Source organism: Nipponia nippon, unplaced genomic scaffold (genome assembly GCF_047370975.1).
Source record: "Nipponia nippon isolate SJK-2023a ecotype South Korea unplaced genomic scaffold, ASM4737097v1 scaffold_12, whole genome shotgun sequence".
Taxonomy (NCBI): Eukaryota; Metazoa; Chordata; class Aves; order Pelecaniformes; family Threskiornithidae; genus Nipponia; species Nipponia nippon.
In genome coordinates, this window is record NW_028262313.1 from 12,200,167 (window position 1) to 12,219,042 (window position 18,876).

Consider the following 18,876-nt stretch of genomic DNA (forward strand, 5'->3'; position numbering starts at 1 on the left):
GCTTCAAATACTAGCAAGGAGCTAGTGTGCAATAGGGAAGAAAAACATGTAGGGGAACTTGTGATGAATGTTCTATTTTTGCTATGAAAGAAGGATAAGAAGAAAAATTCAGCTCATAGCCTACCCTCTCCCTCACTTCCAAAAAATTCCTACCAAGCTGAGACCCTTCCCCAGAGGCCAGCAGACTGGGCTTTCCTGCAGACCTTCTCCCTAGCTGGAGGAGTTTTCTTTCTTCAGGTGACAATGTCCCACCAGTAAGCTCCCACCCATAACCTGGGTGGTCTCCTCTCCTGGTGTGACAGCCTCTGAGGGGTGTGACACCCAGAGCTTTGCCATCTGCAATGGGGAGCCCCTTTCTTTAGGCATGCCCTCTTGAACTGCCCGGTGCAGGCCCTGAACATGGCCTTTCCCATGGCACAAGTTTCCCCCAACCTGGAGGAGTCACCTGCTGTGGTCTCTCTCACTAACACAAAGCTCCTTAAAGAAAGAAGCCTGCAGGTGGATTATCTTACTGTGGCCAACGTGTAAGAGAAGAGCAAGAAGAACACCAGGAAGCTACCTGGTAGCTGAGATGCGTTTGGAAAGATCTCCTGATCAGAAAACCCATCCTGGTTCTGTGGCGCAGCTGCCGTTACAGCCTGTGGAAGAGGAAGGGGCAGTTTGGTGTTCTCACTTCTCAGCTGACTGATGAGCCTTGGTCCCAAACTCAAGCACAGGATGATAAACTGTCATAGGAACCAAGGAAGGCATACTACTTCTGGGTCATTGTTCTTGGTAGGAGTTGGTCTGCGTAGCAGGTAAAAGCCTACCATGGCTTTTAGTGGCTGAAATTACTCTGTGGGCTCAGAGAGAGGAGTCTCACACTGGGACAGGGAAGGCTCTGGTGTCCCTTCTTGCTAACAGCCCATGATGAGATTCATTACAGAAGCACAAGAAGAGTGAAGGTTGGAACTAGTGCAATAGCCAGGACACCCTTCCCACTTTTTCTGCTGTATGACATGCTCATACATAGTGAGTATATTATCTGCCACATAAAATTTTTTTAAATATTCAGCCAATGATCAAATTTTCAAAATTTCAGTATTTCTGAAAAGGACAGTGGGGAATGCTCTCCTGCTCCGTCCACCAGAAGGCAACTATTTGTGAACAAAATTAATGCCCATTGCCTGTGAGAGGCTATACCTCTTCCATTTCTCTGCAGCAAGAAGTGGGCCCACCTGCCTGTTCCCTTTGGAGATTTCACAGGTTACTGCAGTCGAAGGAAAGGTCACGGTTTGGTGACCAAGCAGTGGACCAGAGCACCAAAGGTGCTCAGGTCTGTTCTCATGAATGAAGAGCAATGGCAGGAAGCAAAACTTCCCAGTGCTATTCCTTACGCTGCCACGGGTTTTCTGTGTCATCCACAACAAGCTGCCCCCTTTTGGTGTCCCCTAGATGTAAAATGGACCTAGTGGTGGCCCATCATCCCACAGGTAGTGGGGAAGACTTGTTAGTCAATGTTTGTACAGCACAGGAGCCTTGCTGCTATCTGTCACACAGAGCCTGTAATACTATCTGAGAACAAATTATATTCGTGCATAATCAAAATCACATCCAGCTCAGTCCTGATTCGAGAATCCTTTTTGGCTGGTGATGATGTCCAGAGTAGAGAGAGCACAGCTTGATTTCCAGAGCCCAGGCTGAGCTGGCAGAGCTGGCAGGTAGAAATATCTTGTTTTGACTGGTAAACTGAGCAAATTTGACATGGAAACCACTGAGGGAGAATAAATATGGAACAACAAGATGTAATTTTTACAGAGGCTCTTTTCCAACTATAGCTGTACTCAGAGCCATCCCAGACTTGAACTAAGAGGTCCTGAGGTCTGGGAGGGAAATTCAAGCCATGGTAGGTTTGGCTGAGGCTGAACCCTGTGACAAGCACAGACATCTATAAGTGCACAATTACTTAGCAGCCACTATTCCTGCAGGACTGCAAAGAGCAGGAGAAACAGGAAGGGGAGGGGGGAAAGATCAGAAAAGAAAATGAGTTTTTAGCTCTGACACAGAACCAAGGATAAATGCCAAAACCAGAAGAACAGCCTATAGGAACTGCATGATCACTGTTCCCCAAACCAGCCTCAAAATTCATACCCTGCTCGAAGCAAACAGCGGCGCTCCTACAGCCTGGGAGGAAGGGCTGACTGAGAAGAGCTATGTTTCTTTCCATTTAATGGGAACAGGATCAATCACTGGATCTCCAGAATACCTGTTTATTTGACCAATCTGTTCGTGCAATAGGGCTCCACTGTCCAACATTTCTCTTTTTCATATGTGATGTGAATTCCTTTAATGGGCTTTATGCCATCATTAAGCACATCATTTGTCTTGCCCATGTTTCTAGTCATGTTTTAACAAGTGCATAATATTTCACATGAAATATGAAGATATAAATAGACACTTAACAAACCCCACCAAGGGCTATCTGCAAGAACGGATCTTACAGACTTCTGCACCAAATGCTGTCACTACTGGTGAAGAACCATCTTACATCAGTTCAGCCTGACACTTTAGTAGCCTCCAACTTTTTTTCTTTGAACCAGACATAGGTGAGAAAAGTGACATGCACACACAGTCTGTCTTTCATGTAGCAGTAAAACTACAGCATATTCCTTGGCTTTTATATTTTGTGCTATGTGGGTTACAAACATTTTTCTGCCTAACTGGGATATTGGGAGTCTTAGGAAATGAACGATGCAGATATGTAAAGCTGCTCTGATGAACAGCTCTAGGGCTGTGGGAATATATTTGGAGTAATCAAAAGGACTTGTACTAATGGGTTTTACACTCTTTTTACATTTTGCTTTCAGTGGCAGTCCCTTGAAGGCAAGTTTACCAGCAGGAATAATCTCAGAAATGGTGAGTGTTATGTAGATGTTAGTCAAGGAGGAAGATGGGTCCAGGTGAGGTGGCAAACATCCTCCAGGGTGGCTATAAACAACAATCTTCTTTTAATCAGTTAATTAATTAATAAGTATTGGAATTATTATACTAATCAATAACTTGAATGCATTGCATTCGGTCACAAAAAATCTATGACTAAGAAAAGAGGCAAAATTCATGGAATAAATGCTTTGTTAAAATTATTATGATACCTTTCTTTTAGAGAGGTATCTCAGAGCCCCTTGCTAGCCATGGTGCACTACGGTGGACTAGCTCCAGCAGCACTGGAAAGCAGCTGTGTCAAGGGTCAAGCGGAGCTGCAGGGAAAGACTGCACCAGCCAAGGGTGAAAAGGAAGGGGGAGGGCAACCGGCTGCAATTATCCGACATGGGCTTTGGCACAAACATGAGAATCAACATCTCCTCCAGTTCCTGTGGAAGTATACTGGCTTAATGGATGACAGCAAGACTTCATGTCCTCCACCGGATACCAAATCCAGAAAACAATGCTTGGTACTACCAAGCACAGCTCTAGGGCAGGCACACAGATTGTTCAGAAACCCAAGTCCAGTTTAACTCTGGGCTGAGACTCAGGGGAACTCATCTTCATTGCTGTCTTTGTCACGCTACCCAGAACTCCCTCCACTGCTCTGTGTCAGAGCTTTCTGTCTCTGAAGGAGGATAATAAGGATCTTGTGGGGCCACAGATGAATGCACAAATATGTTCAACATGCAGCAAGAAGTTCACAAGCTCTGTCATACTGGAAGAAGAGTTTAATATTCTAAAATATTATTGCACTCAAAAAAAATGCATGAGAAAACAAAATGGATGAAAGTTAGGTGGAAGGATGCCCACTGCTGAATGGATGTTATGGAGCCAGTTCTTAATTAAACAGTCCACAGGATCCCTGTTCATTCCTTTTCTTTGTTTGATAGAGGATGGATTTGCTCTGAGGATGATGCAGGATTATATACTGGAGGATAGCGCTGACAGTGGGGTCCCTGCCTGATTTGCTGAAAAAAGCTGATAGCCATGCAGTGAGTGAGAGGGAGGCCTCCAGGAAAGGAAAGAAGATGTTTGTGTAGCTGAGTCCTGTTCTCCAGGACTGGATGTGTCACAGGGGTTCCTACATGCTCCTTCCTATGCAAGTCACCTTAACCTCACAGGTTTTCGTGAACTCTGTGTGTCTCCCTCTTGGGGCACTGTGGCTGAGCACTCACAGCTGTGGCTGAAATCAATAGGAGCTGTGCTTCAAACATGCAGTGTGCTGACTACAATGCTGCTAAGTATTCTGGAAAATCAGGTGTTTTGACTGGGCCCCCCACAGCAGGGGATACCTTTAACTCCTCAGAGGGGAGGTGTGAACATGTTCATGCCGTACTGATGTGCTTGACAACAGTTATAAAACCAACTAATTCTGTGTTGTGAGCAGGTCTGAATACAGAGCAGTCAAGAAAGCATGAGTCCAAGATGGTCTTTGCCTGCTCAGTCCCAGGCTTTGCATCAGATACGCATCTCACTCAAGTCTGGCTCAACCTGTCCTAATCACTTGCTGTGACCACTGTCATGCTCCCAGCCTGTCCCACTCTTGAATGAAGGGAACAAGAACGATCAGCCCCATGTGTAAATGAAATCTCTTGTGTGCTCTGTAGAGGTGTTCAGGAGGAAGCGACTGTTGGACCTTGCCTCCTGATGTACCCTCACAAGGGCACCAAATATAGATCCAGGGAGAAACCCCACTTCTGGCTTTTCCAAAGTCCTGAGTGTCTGACTTTACAGCCTCAAAGTCCTTTTCACAGCATGTATTTCCTATAAAAAGAGCAAAGTGAAAAAAATAGAAATTCCATCATGTGGCAATGTGTTAACATCCACATATGTCCCAAGAAGGACTGGATCCTTTCATTTCCTGCCACTTCAGTTAATGAAGTAAGACACAACAGCAGGAGGTTGTCATCTTCCTTCTGGATTAGCCCTAGAGAGGATGTGACCCATGGTCTGGAGCCAGAAGTCACGTAAATGGGGGAGGAAGTGAGGGCTGCACAGCTGCAGCCAGTTTTAGTGATCAAGAACATCCTTTTCTTAACACCCTTTTCTCAGGCAGGAAAGCGGGACTACTGGCAGCCCTGGTAGCATATCCACCTTTTCTTTGGCCTCGGGTGACACTGAGGTTTGTAGACTTCCCCAGACAGCTCCGGCCTCTCCTTCCTCAATTTACTCTTTTCCCCAATCTGATGCATATTCACCCCTCTGCTTTTAAATCCAGAGCTACTCCTTTGCCCTGCTGGGGTATAAGGAAGGAAGGGTGATCTTTCCCACTGTAGTAAGGCTCTGTGAAGTGCAGCATTTCAGGTTAACCATGTGTCCAGCTTTGGGCAATTTCTTTTATGGGCAGGGAAGGAGATGGCCCTGGGGGGAGGAGTGCCTTCCTGCTAAGTTTCAATTTCCTGCCCCAAAGCATGCAAAAGACTTGACTCAAGGCATCTCAGAAGCGTAGGGAAAATTGAATCTGTCTGCTCTGAGATTTAAACATTTCTGCCACAGAAGTGGAGGGGAAGAGAGATGGAGAGCTGAGGACTAAGCCCTAGACAGGCAGGTTTGCAGCTCCTACTGCCCCCAGGACAGGCAGCCCAGTACCAGCACCCACCACCCCTGCTGGGCTGCCCCCTTCCCAGCCCCACACCCTGGTCCTCCTGCAGCACCACCACCATGCTGGGATGCTGCACCAGCACTGGAGGTGGTGGGGCCACAATGCTTGTGCCAGCCGGGTCACTGGCGGCCCCGGACATGTGCCTGCTACACATGCACCTGGGCCAGCCCTGCTGGAGGTGCTGCCAGTTTCAACCCCCAACATTTTAGGAGAGGAAAAAAACCCAGTATGCACATGCCTCGGCTTATCCTCAGAAATGTCTGCATCATTTTGCCTAAATTTCCCCCCTCCCCTTCGAAAAGTCAAAGCAAGGTAGCTGCATGGAAAAAACACATCCACTGTGGCTGAATCTTATACGCAGTGGAAAACAGGGACATTTTTAGGAAGTCTTAATAATGTGCAATACCACCAGCCTTGACTACATAAGAAACCAAATTCCCATTCCTTCCAGTACAGGACGACTAAGACCAGCTGTTTCCCAGCCACACAGGGTTGGTGGGCCAGGGCTTGGGCCCCCCTCCACCTCCTGCCGCATTTGTGCCAGCCAACGCAGCCGCTCAGCCTGCCAGCCCCGCCAGTTTCGGAGCCCTGAACTACTGACGATGCTTCACTGCAACACTTTATGCATCAGCAATCATTTATTTTTACAATTCTGGGTTTCAAGTGATGCTGTTACGCAGGGAAGGGCTGAGGATTTCATCCCCAGGTCCACTGAATTTGCAGTGGCCTTTGAAGGAGAAACGCTGGGGAACAAGCAGGAGGTGGGGGCAGGCTGGGTCCCCAAGAGGGTGCAGGTGTGATGGAGCAGAGAGGGGCTGAGGGCAGGAGGGGCAGGGGAGAGAAAGGAGGGAGGCCAAGATATTCCAGCTAAGGAGGGGTTTGGGTGTCAAAGGAGAGGGGTGAGACTGAGAGAGGGTGACGAGAGCTGGGAAGCCAGGTCCATGCCGCAGAGCAGATGAGGAGCAGGCTCATTTCAGTCCAAGACCCCCTAAGTGCTAATTCTCCTTAGGGAAATTTGAATTAAAAATGGGGCAGGGAAAGCTGCTGGATCCACAGGCATGGAAACATGAGATTTACTGTGTAATCCCCAGGGCTTCCCAGTCATTCCTTTTTCACCAGGCATTTTCAGACACTGTGCACACCACCCAAGAGAAACCTGGGAACCCTGCACTCTAGCTGGGCTGGGGGCAAGGAGCAGAGAATGCCCTCACCTTGCTTTTGGCTAACAAGATCTGTAAATGATGCTGGGAAACCATAAAGGGTCCCCTTTCCATCCACTCCTGGGAAGGAGAGCCATCTGCTTGAAACTCTTGCAAAGTTTTGGGCTGGAAATGTTGCACCAACAGAGAGCAGCTGAGTCACTGAGCGCAAGTGGGATCCTCCTGCCATTCCTTCATTGACTTCTCTACCCTGGGGCAATACAATCTTCATTTGCTTCCTTTTTTTTTTTTTTCCCTTTCTTTTTTTTTTTTTCCTCCTGTAAAACTAATGCTTCTGAAAGTGAGTGCCTAAGAGCACTTACAAGAACCAGGGTGCTGCTCTGAAAGCTCCCCACCCGTGGCCCTGCAATGCTTCCCAGACCTGATCTGCATCATGCCCTGCTCATCCAGTCCTAAATCATGAGCATCCTGCTTGCCTTACTGTGGTCTGGCTTGCAACATACCGACCAAATATTGCCCCCCATACTGCCCATCTCTCCTAGGCCAGGGCCAGCTGGATGACACCGACCTGCAATTTGATCTCCCTGTGAGATATGCTGCCCTCCTCCTGCAGAGCTGAGCAGGCTTCCCAGCACACCCTGCCAAAAGACCTCACTGCATCTTGCTGATCTTGCAGTACCAGGACAGAGATCTCCCTCTTCAGCAGACCAAGAGCCCTGGCTGGATCTTCCTCCTACCCTGCAGATCCTTCCTCCAAGGCTGTTCCTGATCCCCACCACAATCCTGGCCAAACCCCTTAGACCCACTTTGCAATGACCCCCTGCCCTTTCAGTTCCAGACCATCTCCTTGCTCAGTCTATGAAAATCGGGCTTTGTGGTCCCTACATGTCCCACCCTGCCACTGTCCCGCATCAATCCAACCTGGTGTGCTACTCTAGGGCCTGGGGGACTGTGGCTGAGAAGTAAGAGGGGACTGTCCAGGGCTCCCCAGGCTGGAAGCGTTTATCACCTCCACCCCAAGAACTGATGTACCTGCCCTTCAATACGACCCCCTCCACTCCACCTCACCTGGTGTCTGACCCCCTTGGCCTGCCCCCACTGAGCCAGGATGGCTCTCTGGAGGAGTTGCTCCCACATTTTTCCATCACTCCCACATGGCTCCAACTCCCTCCCTTTCTCCCATGTGTCCCCCCATTCAGCCCAGCTCCCCAGATGAGCACGTCACACTCATTGCAACAGCACCACCCCTGAGAGCCGACCTGCTCATCGGCCTAATGGGTTTCCAGGGGGGTGGGGGAGAGGGGAGGAGAGCCAGTGGCTGATGCTTCTCAGCCACTCAGCTTGGCCCAGAGCTAACGAGGCATCTCAAAATTAAAAAGTGAACTGCAATCCCCAGCAGGCCTGTCCTCCTTTTGGCATTAGTCGGAGTTCTCTTTCTCTCTCAAAAAAGAGGACTGGGGAGCCGTGAGTTGCCTTTGGAGCCATTGAAGCACTGCATCCCAGGGATGGTGGGGGTGCTGCGATGAGGAGGGCAGCCTGGGGCTGCTGTGCCATGGAAGCACTGGCTCTCTTAGAAAGGTTGAGAAGCGGAAGATCTGCCTCACCATGGCAAGGAGAACAAATGGTATATAGGAGCATGCTCTTCCAGTGCCTCTATACCCAAAGGTCCCCAGCTCCCTCCCGCTCTGCAGGCAGCAACTGTGGGTGCATGGAGGAGTCCCAGGATGCAGAGGTGGTACCCTGCCCGCAGGGCTGAGCGAGTGGGGGACAGTGCAGGGGTGATTGCCACCAGGCGCTAATGTGGGGGAAGGATGGCAAGCAGGAAACAACACTCCTGTAGGATGAAGCAATGGGGAAAGTGAGCAGGGAAAGAGCAGAGAAGGGAGAAAGGGGTGGCAGCCTGGTTTATTGCTTTTGTGTGGATTACATTTCTCACATGGGAATCTGTCTGGGAAGGGTCTTTTCTGTCTACACCTCTGGGGTGCCCAGCACCAGCTGCTCTGATCTTCCTGCCCCCAATGCCCTCATCCTTGAGCTGCGAAGGGCTAAGGGCTCTGGCTTGTAGAGGTGCTCTCTGGCGCAGCTCAGCCTGGCTCACAGGAAACTGAGTGGTAGCTGCTTGGCTCCAGTCCTGTCCACTCCTCCTGCAGGCAGCTGCCTGTCCAGCCAGACCCCTTGGTCACCGCTGGGCCAGCCCAGAGACAGCCCCATGCTACTCCTCTGGGGCAGATGGCTCTAAGCAGGACCTGCCACCCCTCCAAGATGCTGTCTCAGGCATTTGCAGCCCACCCTGACTGATCTTCCTAGGGCAAGAGCACAAGTGGGTGAAGAGTGATCGCCTCCCCCAGGAGAGATGGCTTACACCCATCTTGCCCAGCTGGAAGGCAGCCGAGGGGTGCCAGGACAGTCTAAGTGGAGCACGAGGGGGGCTGCGGGGCAGTCTCCTGGGGAACAGCCCAGTCCTCAGGGTGCTGGGACTGGGGTTCAGTCCAGTCCCACACATCCTTGAGAGATGGCAGGTCTGCCTACACACACCTTCCAGGACTTTTCCCAAAATGTGCCTTTCCCAGCTGCACACAATTTATTGGGGGGAACTTTGCCGTCTCCACAGCAGGGCTGTGGATGAACTAGAAGCCACAAAGGGCACAAAGCCATGCATCCTGGCATGATCCCACTGGATTTCTCCTAGGAATGGATTTAGCCCAAAATCTCAGAGAACTGGTGAGCTCTGGGGACAGCAGTGGTGCAAGGAAGCTTGCATCCCTTTCCCCTGGGCTTGTAAGGCTAATGATCTCCAGCTTTCAGACTCACCTCTCAGCCAACTCTTCCCTCATCTGTAAATGCTGCAGGGGCAATTTTGTCCAGATAAGCTTATCCTCAGGGGGAGGGGGCCAGACATGCTGAGAGCTAGAGCACCCCTGCATACTGAGCACCAAAGGCACCATCACTGGTGCTGCCAGCCGGGACTTTGCACTCACGAGCAGAGGGAAGGACAAGAAAGGGTGAAAGGCACAGTGAAATGAGTGCAGGAAAGAGGGTTACCATCGTCTTTCTATTTCTCTGCTTGAGTGAAGGAAAATGCAGTTTACACTTTGGGAATTCAGAGTAAAATCAAATGAAATGCAATGGTTGCCCAAAAACATCCATTTTACAGTCAGGAAGGACGCAGTGCCTGCTGAGCCCAGCCTGTGCACCACACAGACCTGGCAGGGTCAGCAGCACCGCCTGCACCAAGCCCCGTGCTGCCTTGCCAAGGCTGAAGGAAGGGGTGGTCTGTGTCCTGGGGACACGGTAGGATGCCTGGGGACCTGGCATCAGAGTACACAGGCTGTGAAATGGACCTGGGCTCCTGGACCTCCAGCCCCACGGCTCCCCACTGTACCCCTCTGCTCTGTGCCTCCCTGGAGCCAGATCACCTACTGTTTTACTGTATCATAATCATCTCAATGGCTTACAGGACAGTTTCCTTGCAGTTTTTATGTCATATCTGCAGTTCTCACCCTCATAAAATGTGACTGCACCAATTCCTGTGATTGGGGCTGGTCAGCTAATAGGGGCATTTCATGTTTCCCAGACATGTCCCATGTTCCCAGAAGTCCCATGTTCCCAGAAGTCCCATGTTCAAAGGAGAGGAGGGAGAGGGGGAACCCCTGTTTCCTTGCAGAGCACTGCAAGCCTCCCTGAAGCGTTCCCCACTGCATTGAAGTGACCTCCCAGATGCCCCCTGTGCACTATGGAGGGATGAGCATCTCCCCCACCCCACAGTCCTCCATGAGGCCAGGGCCCAGCAGCCCTTGGCACTGCTGCCTAAAAGCCCCTGCTCCACCCTGGGGAAGAGTGTGGTGGTGAGGGCAGTGGGAATGGTGTGCGTGGGGAGGGAAGGCAGTCTCTGCCAAAGGGTAAGGGGCAGTGAGTGGATGGGGGCAGTTTTGGGTGAAACCAGAGGTTTCAGGGAGAGACAGGTTCATTCATGGGGTCACGGGAAACTGGAATACACTGAGGTGACTTCAAAACCTGATGTAATCAGTGGGGATATTCCCCCATCTCCAGCTTCAAGGAATTCTGGATGAGGCTCTTTGGGAGAAAACTCCTCCCTTGTATCACTATGGACTCAGCCCTGGCAGCTCTCCCCCTTGACAGCACAAGTATGAATGTGCTTCCCAGCAGTCATCTGGAGAAGGACATCTTGATGTGGTTCCTGTCCTCCTGCAGGCTGAAGATCCACCAATCCTACACATCTCCTCGTGCAGAGGAAATAGCATTGCCCAGAAAAGACAGAAAACAGCCAAGCTCAGCAGGCTGAAGCCACAAGCTCTCCAAATCTCCCTCCCCGTGTGGTCAGCTGTGGTTCTCCACTGCCTTCTCCCCTCCAACAAATGGCCCTCAACTGTACCCTGGAGTACGACGGTACCCAAGGATTATTTCATGTTTCATCTCCACCAGGACAACAAAGAGAAAGCTCTTCCCATTCTCCTTTTTGCTCACAGGACGCAAGAGAGGAATTGCAGATCCTTGTATGTCCTACTGAATAAGCAGCGAGGCCACCAGTTCCCCATGGAATATTTTATCCCATATTGTTGCTGAGAGGGCAGCCTGTCAGACCAACTGACAGCCCTGCCAACGGACACCCCAACCCTCTGCAGGAAAAAGAGCTAAAAACTCTGTCATTAGGAACAGAAGTGGAGGAGTGTGACCTGTTGTCTGTGATGAAGGAAAGTCTGGAATAGAGGAAAAGCAGAGTGTCTCTGTCCCAGCAAAATGTCCCCAGAAACATTACACCATGGACAATGCCCAGCTGCCTGCAGAAATTGGTTATGGCAGGCGGAGAGGAGCTGGTGAGAGGAGGAGGGAAACCGGGAGGCAAGAAAGAAATGTGAGGGAGAAGGCAAGAAGGAGACGGGGCTAGCAAACAGTGGCAGGGGGAGAAGTCAGGTGGGAGTGTTTTGCGAGGTCAGTGCATGTTGTGAGCAGCCGAGCCAGCAGCACAGATACACAACGGCCCCTGTGCTCTGCTCCCCACGACCGGCCATCGCCATACCTCCAAAGTCAGGCCTGAGGCGGACGTCATAGCCCTTCAGCAGCTTGTCCACAATCTCTTTCACCACAGAAATATTCCCAGTGGATGGGCTGAAAGACAAAAGAAGAGAGTCCTTGTCATCCCATGTGCCACCGGCCCCACGGGAGGGGATCCTGGCTGGGCAGCACCACCAGAGCATCCCTCGTGCCCCACAGCACCAAAGCGCCTGGGTGTGCTACAGACGCCCACACATGGGCGCAGCCTCCCCATTTCTTTTCTCGTTTGTGTTTTCTGTCCCTAGTGCAGCTCTTGGCCCCCAGCCTGCACACGAGCCCCGCGGGTCTGCCAGGGGTCCTAAGCTGTCCTTGGGGGTGGCACAGGAGTCTCAGCAGGTACTTTGGCTCCTCTTCTGTGGCTCACCCTGACTCCTGGGTACTCCAAACTCCATCACCCCATGCTCCCACCTAGTGCATGCCTGCATCCCAGTGGTCCCGCCGGGCTGGTAGCCCCTTCAACGCGGGCACTGCTCACCACGCACACCCTCTCCCTGGCCACTGACCTGCACACTCGGGACGCCTTGCTGCGCCCTGCCCATAGGTGGGTGCACATCCGCACACACGCAGGCAGAAATTATCCTTTCTGTTCCACCAAGGCATGCACAGGGTGGCTGCAGCTTCTCTCTTGCAGGGCTCGTTCCTCTTCTCCTGCCACGCTGGGCATTTGCTCCAGGTCTCACACCGCACTGCACTGAGGTCCCTGCTACACAAGTCCTCCCTCCAGCAGGCGCCCTGCACTGTAACACATCCCAGTGCAACCCCTGCTTCTCAGTGCACTCAAGTATTTCTTCATATTATTGAAGTAAAGGAAAAAAACAATACCCCTTTTTTCCTATGGCCTCAACATACAGCTGATCTTTGGCATGCAAAAATTCATTTTCTGTCACTCAGCATCACTGTGACTTCTTAGACACACAAATCAGGAGACAGAGACAGGGAAGGAGAGTCCATGTTTCGCTCTCTGTGCCAGGGCAGTGATCCTTTCCCTTCCAACCCTCTGGCCTGCACGCATGGGTAGCAGCTGTCCTCCCTAACATTGATCCAGCTCCTCCAGCCATTTCAGCAAGAAGGGAGCTCCCTCTAATAACAGCCCAAGAGCCAAAGCAAAACTGAAGGAGGGAAACCAGAAAGCAGAGGATGCTAAAAATATTGAACCTATTCAGTGCTGCGGGGTATATAGGTTTTCTGCCTGAAAACCCAGCCTCTGTGCCACCCTCGTCCCCTGCTTTGCATGAGAATAGAGACCCTGCCGCCGGTGACAACTGCTGCTCTTTGCAGTCACCCACCAGAACAGCATGTCTCCCTGTCAACACCGCCTCCCACATCCATCCAAGTCAAGCTGGAAAGCTGCACCATAGCACTACCTCTGCCAGCCAGCCCCGTGCCTCACTGGACACGGGGGTTTGCAGTGACATGTCCTTGTGTCTGCACACACACACACACACACACACACAGACATGCAGGCTCTCCTGACTGTATAGAGGATGTATGGACTCCCTGCCTGTGCACACAGGCATGCAGACACATGAAAGCGCTGGAGCTCAGGGGTACAGCTGTGAAACATGCACAAACACGTGTGTGCGTGTGTGACCACATGCAAGTCTGTATGGAGGTGACTATGGGTGCAGATCTTGCTCCAACAGCTTATGACAAGACACTGGGCTATGGACACATTTTATCCAGGAGCACAGAAACAGGCATTTGTAGGTGCCTGAGACTGGGTTCCCCGGTGCCCAGATTCTCTGTATAGGTGTGGGTGGAGGCATGTGGGACCACTGGGGAGTCTGGGCATGCGTTAAGGCTCTCGATGCACAGGCTGTGTATGTGCAGGGATTTCTCAACCGAACAGGGATGTGCAAATGTGAGACAGCAGACTTCCCAGGCCCAGCTTTGGTGCATGGGCAAACCGTTCAGCACTTGTGCTGGGGGGGAAGTGTCTGAGCTGTGCTCCTGAGCATGCACCTTACACGGGTACAGCTCTTCATTGCATTGCTTTATTCACTGTAAAAAGGCCAGAGAGGTGTGCACAGGTGGACATTTTCACAACACTGTGCTGAGGCTTGCAAGGTCTGCTTGCACCAGTGGATTTCTATGCAGGTATGTGAGGTTTTGCAAGATGCTTATGTATATATGCTCACCGTAGATTGATAGTGTGCACCAGCATTTGTTCATCCTAGACAGTCATTCCTAGGTACATAGATTTCCATATTCATGGATTTCCATATTCATAATATAGACACTATGTATTTCTCAAGGGATTTAGACACTTCTGTTTAGCTTTAAAGCTTTACTTAGGACATAAGCTCAGGAAGCAGTGTTACTTCCTGAATATAGGCAAGGAAGTTGAGGCAGTGACAGTAACGGATGGGCCAGGGACCCTGACTCTGTGTGGGTGTCCATGTGTTTTGCATATACATGTACACTTGCAGCCAAACATCTACATCTATGCGCATCATGCTGCTGGCTGGGATGTGTGGGAGTAGCTGAAGGCATGTGCACATGGGAGAGTGTTTTGTCTCTGAGGTGTGCACAGATATACATGCAGACTATAGGTGAATATCATTCCGGGACATAAGCAGATATAAACACACATGCAAGGATACATCTGAGCAAAGGCTTTTGATATGGGCATTGCTCTTTACACATTCGCTTGGACACTGCCTCTAAGCCTGCCTGAATATGTGTCCATACACAGTGGAACCATGCATGAATAGTCTGGGTAAGGTAGGCATGAATCTGCGCATGTGCATGTTTATAACTATGGGAACATAAATCTTTATATATACAGATCTGCAAGCCTGTGCAGGGACCTGCATGTGTGCATCGGGAACGCACTGCTCAGTGTGCGTGGCTGAGCGAGGAAATGCCACAGCTCCCTCCCCAGCAGACTTCATGCACGCCGTCAGCACAGAGGTACAAACCCACCTGCCTGCATGTGTGAGAAGGGAGGGTGAGGAGGAGTAGGCAGAGCTACTCCTGTGTGTGAAGGCAGAGGATAAACGCCTGTCGGAGCAAACAGGTGTGCTCAGTACACCTTGTCCAGGCTAGATGGGTGCCTGCACCTCTGGTTGCTTGGATCACTCGGAGTGCCCAAGGCATATACCAGGAACAGCTGCAGCTTGAGTATGCAGGGTTTTAGTGCAAACATTTACATGGCTACACACAGAGCAGGTAAAGCCTGCTGTGCTCTGTAGGTGTGTTGTGTACACGTGTGTGCACCCAAATGGGCATGGATGAATGTGCACATGCAGGGAGGTATCTGAACGGATCGCACCCACAGATGATTATGTTGCATGCCATAAATCTGCGTGGAGGCACAGACGTAGGCATTGAATCCCGTACACCGCAGAGTCAGGGCTTTGGTACAGGCACAGCACGCTTGGATGTGAGTGTGGCTGCCTGTGTACTGTGTGTGTGCAGACACAGGCATGATCAAGGCAGCCTTGTGCCGGGGTGTGTATGCACACAGCTCGGTGCCATGCACTCCATCGGCTCCTACGGACACCATGTTCCCCAGCAAAACGCTTCATTTTGCCATTTTCCCCCAGGTCGTGTACAGGGGAGGGGGGACGCGCTGCAAGTGGGCTGCAAGGTGGGCTCCGTCTGCAGAGAGCCTGCTCCACATCTCATGTATGAGCATCCCTCCTCCCCCTAAAATGACAAGGGCTGGGAAATAACAACAGCAGGCAGCAGGGGAAGTAATTTGGGGAAAGAACCCCCTCCCCTTTCTCACATACAGATCGATGGAGAAAACCCCAAACAAAACAAACAAATCCTGTGTCAGCCCCCCTGTCCCTGCAGCCTGGGATCGCAATCCTTACCTTTGCGCACAGCAGGCGAGACAAAGAGCTGCTAAAGCAGAGACAATTCCACTCAATCTGTCTGCCTGAAATGTCCACATTTCCACAAAGACGAAGGATGAAAAAAAATCTTTGGAGGGGAGGGGAAAGAAGGATGGATCTTCTGAAATCCCCCTCCAAAAAAAGGGGGGGAGGGAAAAAAGAAACCAACCCCCCCCCAGTTAATGATTTCCTAGAGAAAAAGAATAATGAAAAAACCTAAAAAATGTGGGGGAAAAATACCCCCCCCCTCCTTCAGTGCCAGTCAAAGAATTCGTTTCTTCTTCCTTTCAGCATCCTCTCAACAAGAGACATCCTCTGGTAATGGAGAAAATCCCAAGAGAAAGAAAAATAAAATGCCCCAAAATGGGCTCAGCAAAATGTGAAATTGAATCTCACAGGTACGCAGAAGAAGGAGAAGAAGAAAAAACAAAAAAAAAAAAAAAGGAAAAAGAAAAAAGAACTCAGTGTCCCCTGAGCACTCCAGTTGGATTATTTTTCCTCCTGCTCTTTTGCCATCCGGTTCTGCAGATGTTGCATGGCTCCTGCTACCCACCTTCAGAGAAGAGGAGGAGGAGAAAGAGTGTGTGTGTGTGCGTGTGTGTGTGTGAGGGGGGAGGTGTGAGTTATCTAGCAATATGATTTTATTCTGGATTTTACCTACTTGCTCCCCCCTCCCTCTTTATTTTCTGAGGGGGAAGGGGAAGCAGCCCAACCCCACTGTGCTGTTATTTTATTTTAGAGAAATCTCAGGCTCGTCACTTTGGGGCTTTTCTGAAAGGGTTAAAAAAAGGAAAAACAAATGCAACCCAGTAAATAAATAAATACATATATGCATGTGTAGAAAAAAAAATAAATCCCTGTCTGCGGAAAGAGCTGCTCTCCGAGGGAGGACTGGATGTCTCCCTAGTGCTGTTGCCGCAGCTCCTGTGGAGTTTTGCTGCTCATTGCAAAGTCACAAGAGGAGGGGAGGAGAGAGGGAGTTTGTGGATGGGGAGGGGGACTCTCCGGGCAAACTGGGATCCTGACGTCATGGCTGACAACATTAACCCCTGCTGGCTTGCAGAGGGGATTTTTTTTTTTCTTTTTTTCCCAGGAAGGTGGGAGTAGGGGAGAGGATGGGAAAGGTGATGGCATTTTGGCAAGCAGGGATATGTGCCTGGACAAGAGTGGCTCAGCTGCAAGCGCTGATGGGTGCTGTGGTTGCCCGAAATAGTGTGATCAGCAAAGGCTGAGCTTCTTCCTTCAGCCACAGAGATTAAAAAGAAGGTGATTTACTGAGGCTCTCTCCATGCCATGGTGCAGAGTGGCCTGGTAGCCTCCTCCTGGGGCACTGGGGAAGATCTGAAGCCTCTGGTGGGGCTGGAGACTTCCCTAGGCCAGGGAAGCCCAGCTCAGCAGGGATGCTCAGCTTTCCCTGGAGGATGCTGTGTTATGGGTACAATACAGTTTGTAGGAAGGCTCAAGGAGAAAATGTCTGAGCTCTCATGCCAGGACTGTCCCAGATGCCTTCTCCTCTGTGTCTGCCTGCTAGCTCAGAGCAGACCCTCTGAGCAGGTAAGTCTCCCCTCCCCTGGCGCTGGCTGACACCTGTGTGTGGATGGTCTCCAAAGCCCCCTGGACCAAGAGGGCAGAGCAGATGTGTCACTGCAGCTGGGCAGGATAAGGTCCAAACGCCTCTGAAGAGGCACAGGGCAATCCACAGCACCCTCATCCTGCCCTTCCCTGCAGGGAGATCTGCCGCAGCCCTGGTTGGGCAAATCCTTGGCTCTGGAGTTCATAATGCTCCCTTTCCTCAGGCTTGGCATGGCTCTTTGCAGTTTCCTCATCAGAGGCACACCACACTCTGCCTCCCCTTCTCCCTGGGATGAGCTGCCCCAGCTCCTCTTAGGTGCCGGCTGTTGTACAGGTACGGTGTTTACCTCATCTGCTGCCGGTGCACACGTCTCCCAGCAGCAGTGTGTTTCTGAAGCACTTATTCTGAATTAAGCTGTTGGGTACCAGGGAGGAGCTCTGGGGGAGATGAGAAGCATTTGCCTCTGCCAAGGCTCTGGGCACCAGAGGCCCCATTTAGCCCCTCCTGGGCCTTTCCACCCCTCCCTTTTCTGGCCCCTTAGCACTGCTCTCTCCCCCCAGCTGTGATTGCATGTCACTGGCAAAAAGGTAAGTGGAAAGCAAATGTCAGAGGCATACATGAAGAGGAAAAATTATGCTCACAAATGCTGACATTTGTGCTTGCAAGTTCACCCAGTCGGGAGCAGAAACCGTGTCACATGAATTATCTGACCACTCAGCCACAACGGGAAGCTTAGGAAAGCCGATTGCTTAGTGGTGAATGTATTCAAAGAAGCCGTTGTGTGCTCTTGAATAATCTACCTGAAGCCATGTTCATGAATAAAGGACTGCTTTGGAATTAGTCACCCATCTCTGCTGAGTCTCATTGAGGCTGATGCACATTGATATGTGATGATGCTCACTGAGGTGTTTGTTTCTTGCCCTCCGGAAGATGGGGGTCCTTGAGCCCCTCCCAGAATCCCAAATGCTGGGTCTCCCTCCCCTGCTGGGGGCTGTCTGTTCTCCCGTGAGAGCCCAGCAATGGGTTTTTCTGAAGTTCATATTCTGAGTCCGAAATGAACTGTGAGAGGCTGCTGGAGATGACATGCTGTGGTTGTAATCACCCTGACGAGGCCATGGAGAGTTGTGTTCGTGGCCATTTGCTGTCCTCCACTATTAAATCATTCATTTTCACTCCTTTCTTACTTGTTGCTCTGCTGCAAGCTCAACACCCTGACCTCCCTTCTTATTCTGTGGCCACCGCTGACTCCAAGTTGCAGTCAGTGTGACAGTGTTGTGCCAAAAGCCTCTACAGATCATGGCTTATGGTCTACAGCCACCAGAGACGGTGTAATTTCCTTTTTTTTCTTTTTTCTTTTTCCCCTTTTTTCATTTTTCTCCACGGTGTCTAACAGTTGAGCACTTGCTGGCTCTTCATCTGTGTGCTACCTCCATCTTCGGGTTCATGGCACAGGAGAGAAGGATTACTGCTGTTCTGAGGGGTTTGCACAAGTAAAGCAGTGAGGCAGTGAATCAGATTGTCTCCACCTTTTAGCAAAAACAGAAAGAGGGAGGCTGAGCTTTGCCAGCACCAAGGCATGCTTTAGACCTCCTCTCCAAGCATGCAGATGCACTCAGCAAATGGATTCTGGGTAGATATTTCAGTAGAAAGTATCCAACATTA

General features: G+C 50.8%; 1 protein-coding gene across 2 annotated transcripts in view; it reads right to left on the minus strand.

Moving 5' to 3' along the window:
* Positions 1 to 16,556, minus strand: part of LOC104015363 (gamma-aminobutyric acid type A receptor subunit theta) — a 74,377-nt gene extending 57,821 nt beyond the window's left edge. For both annotated transcript variants that reach the window (XM_009468095.2, XM_009468094.2), the window contains exons 1-2: positions 15,621 to 16,556; positions 11,765 to 11,853 (exon numbers count right to left, since the gene is read on the minus strand). In XM_009468095.2, coding sequence (XP_009466370.1) covers positions 11,765 to 11,853; positions 15,621 to 15,700 — 169 coding nt within the window. In that variant the 5' untranslated portion in view covers positions 15,701 to 16,556. The remainder of the gene's footprint in view (positions 1 to 11,764; positions 11,854 to 15,620) is intronic.
* Positions 16,557 to 18,876: the final 2,320 nt, after the last annotated feature.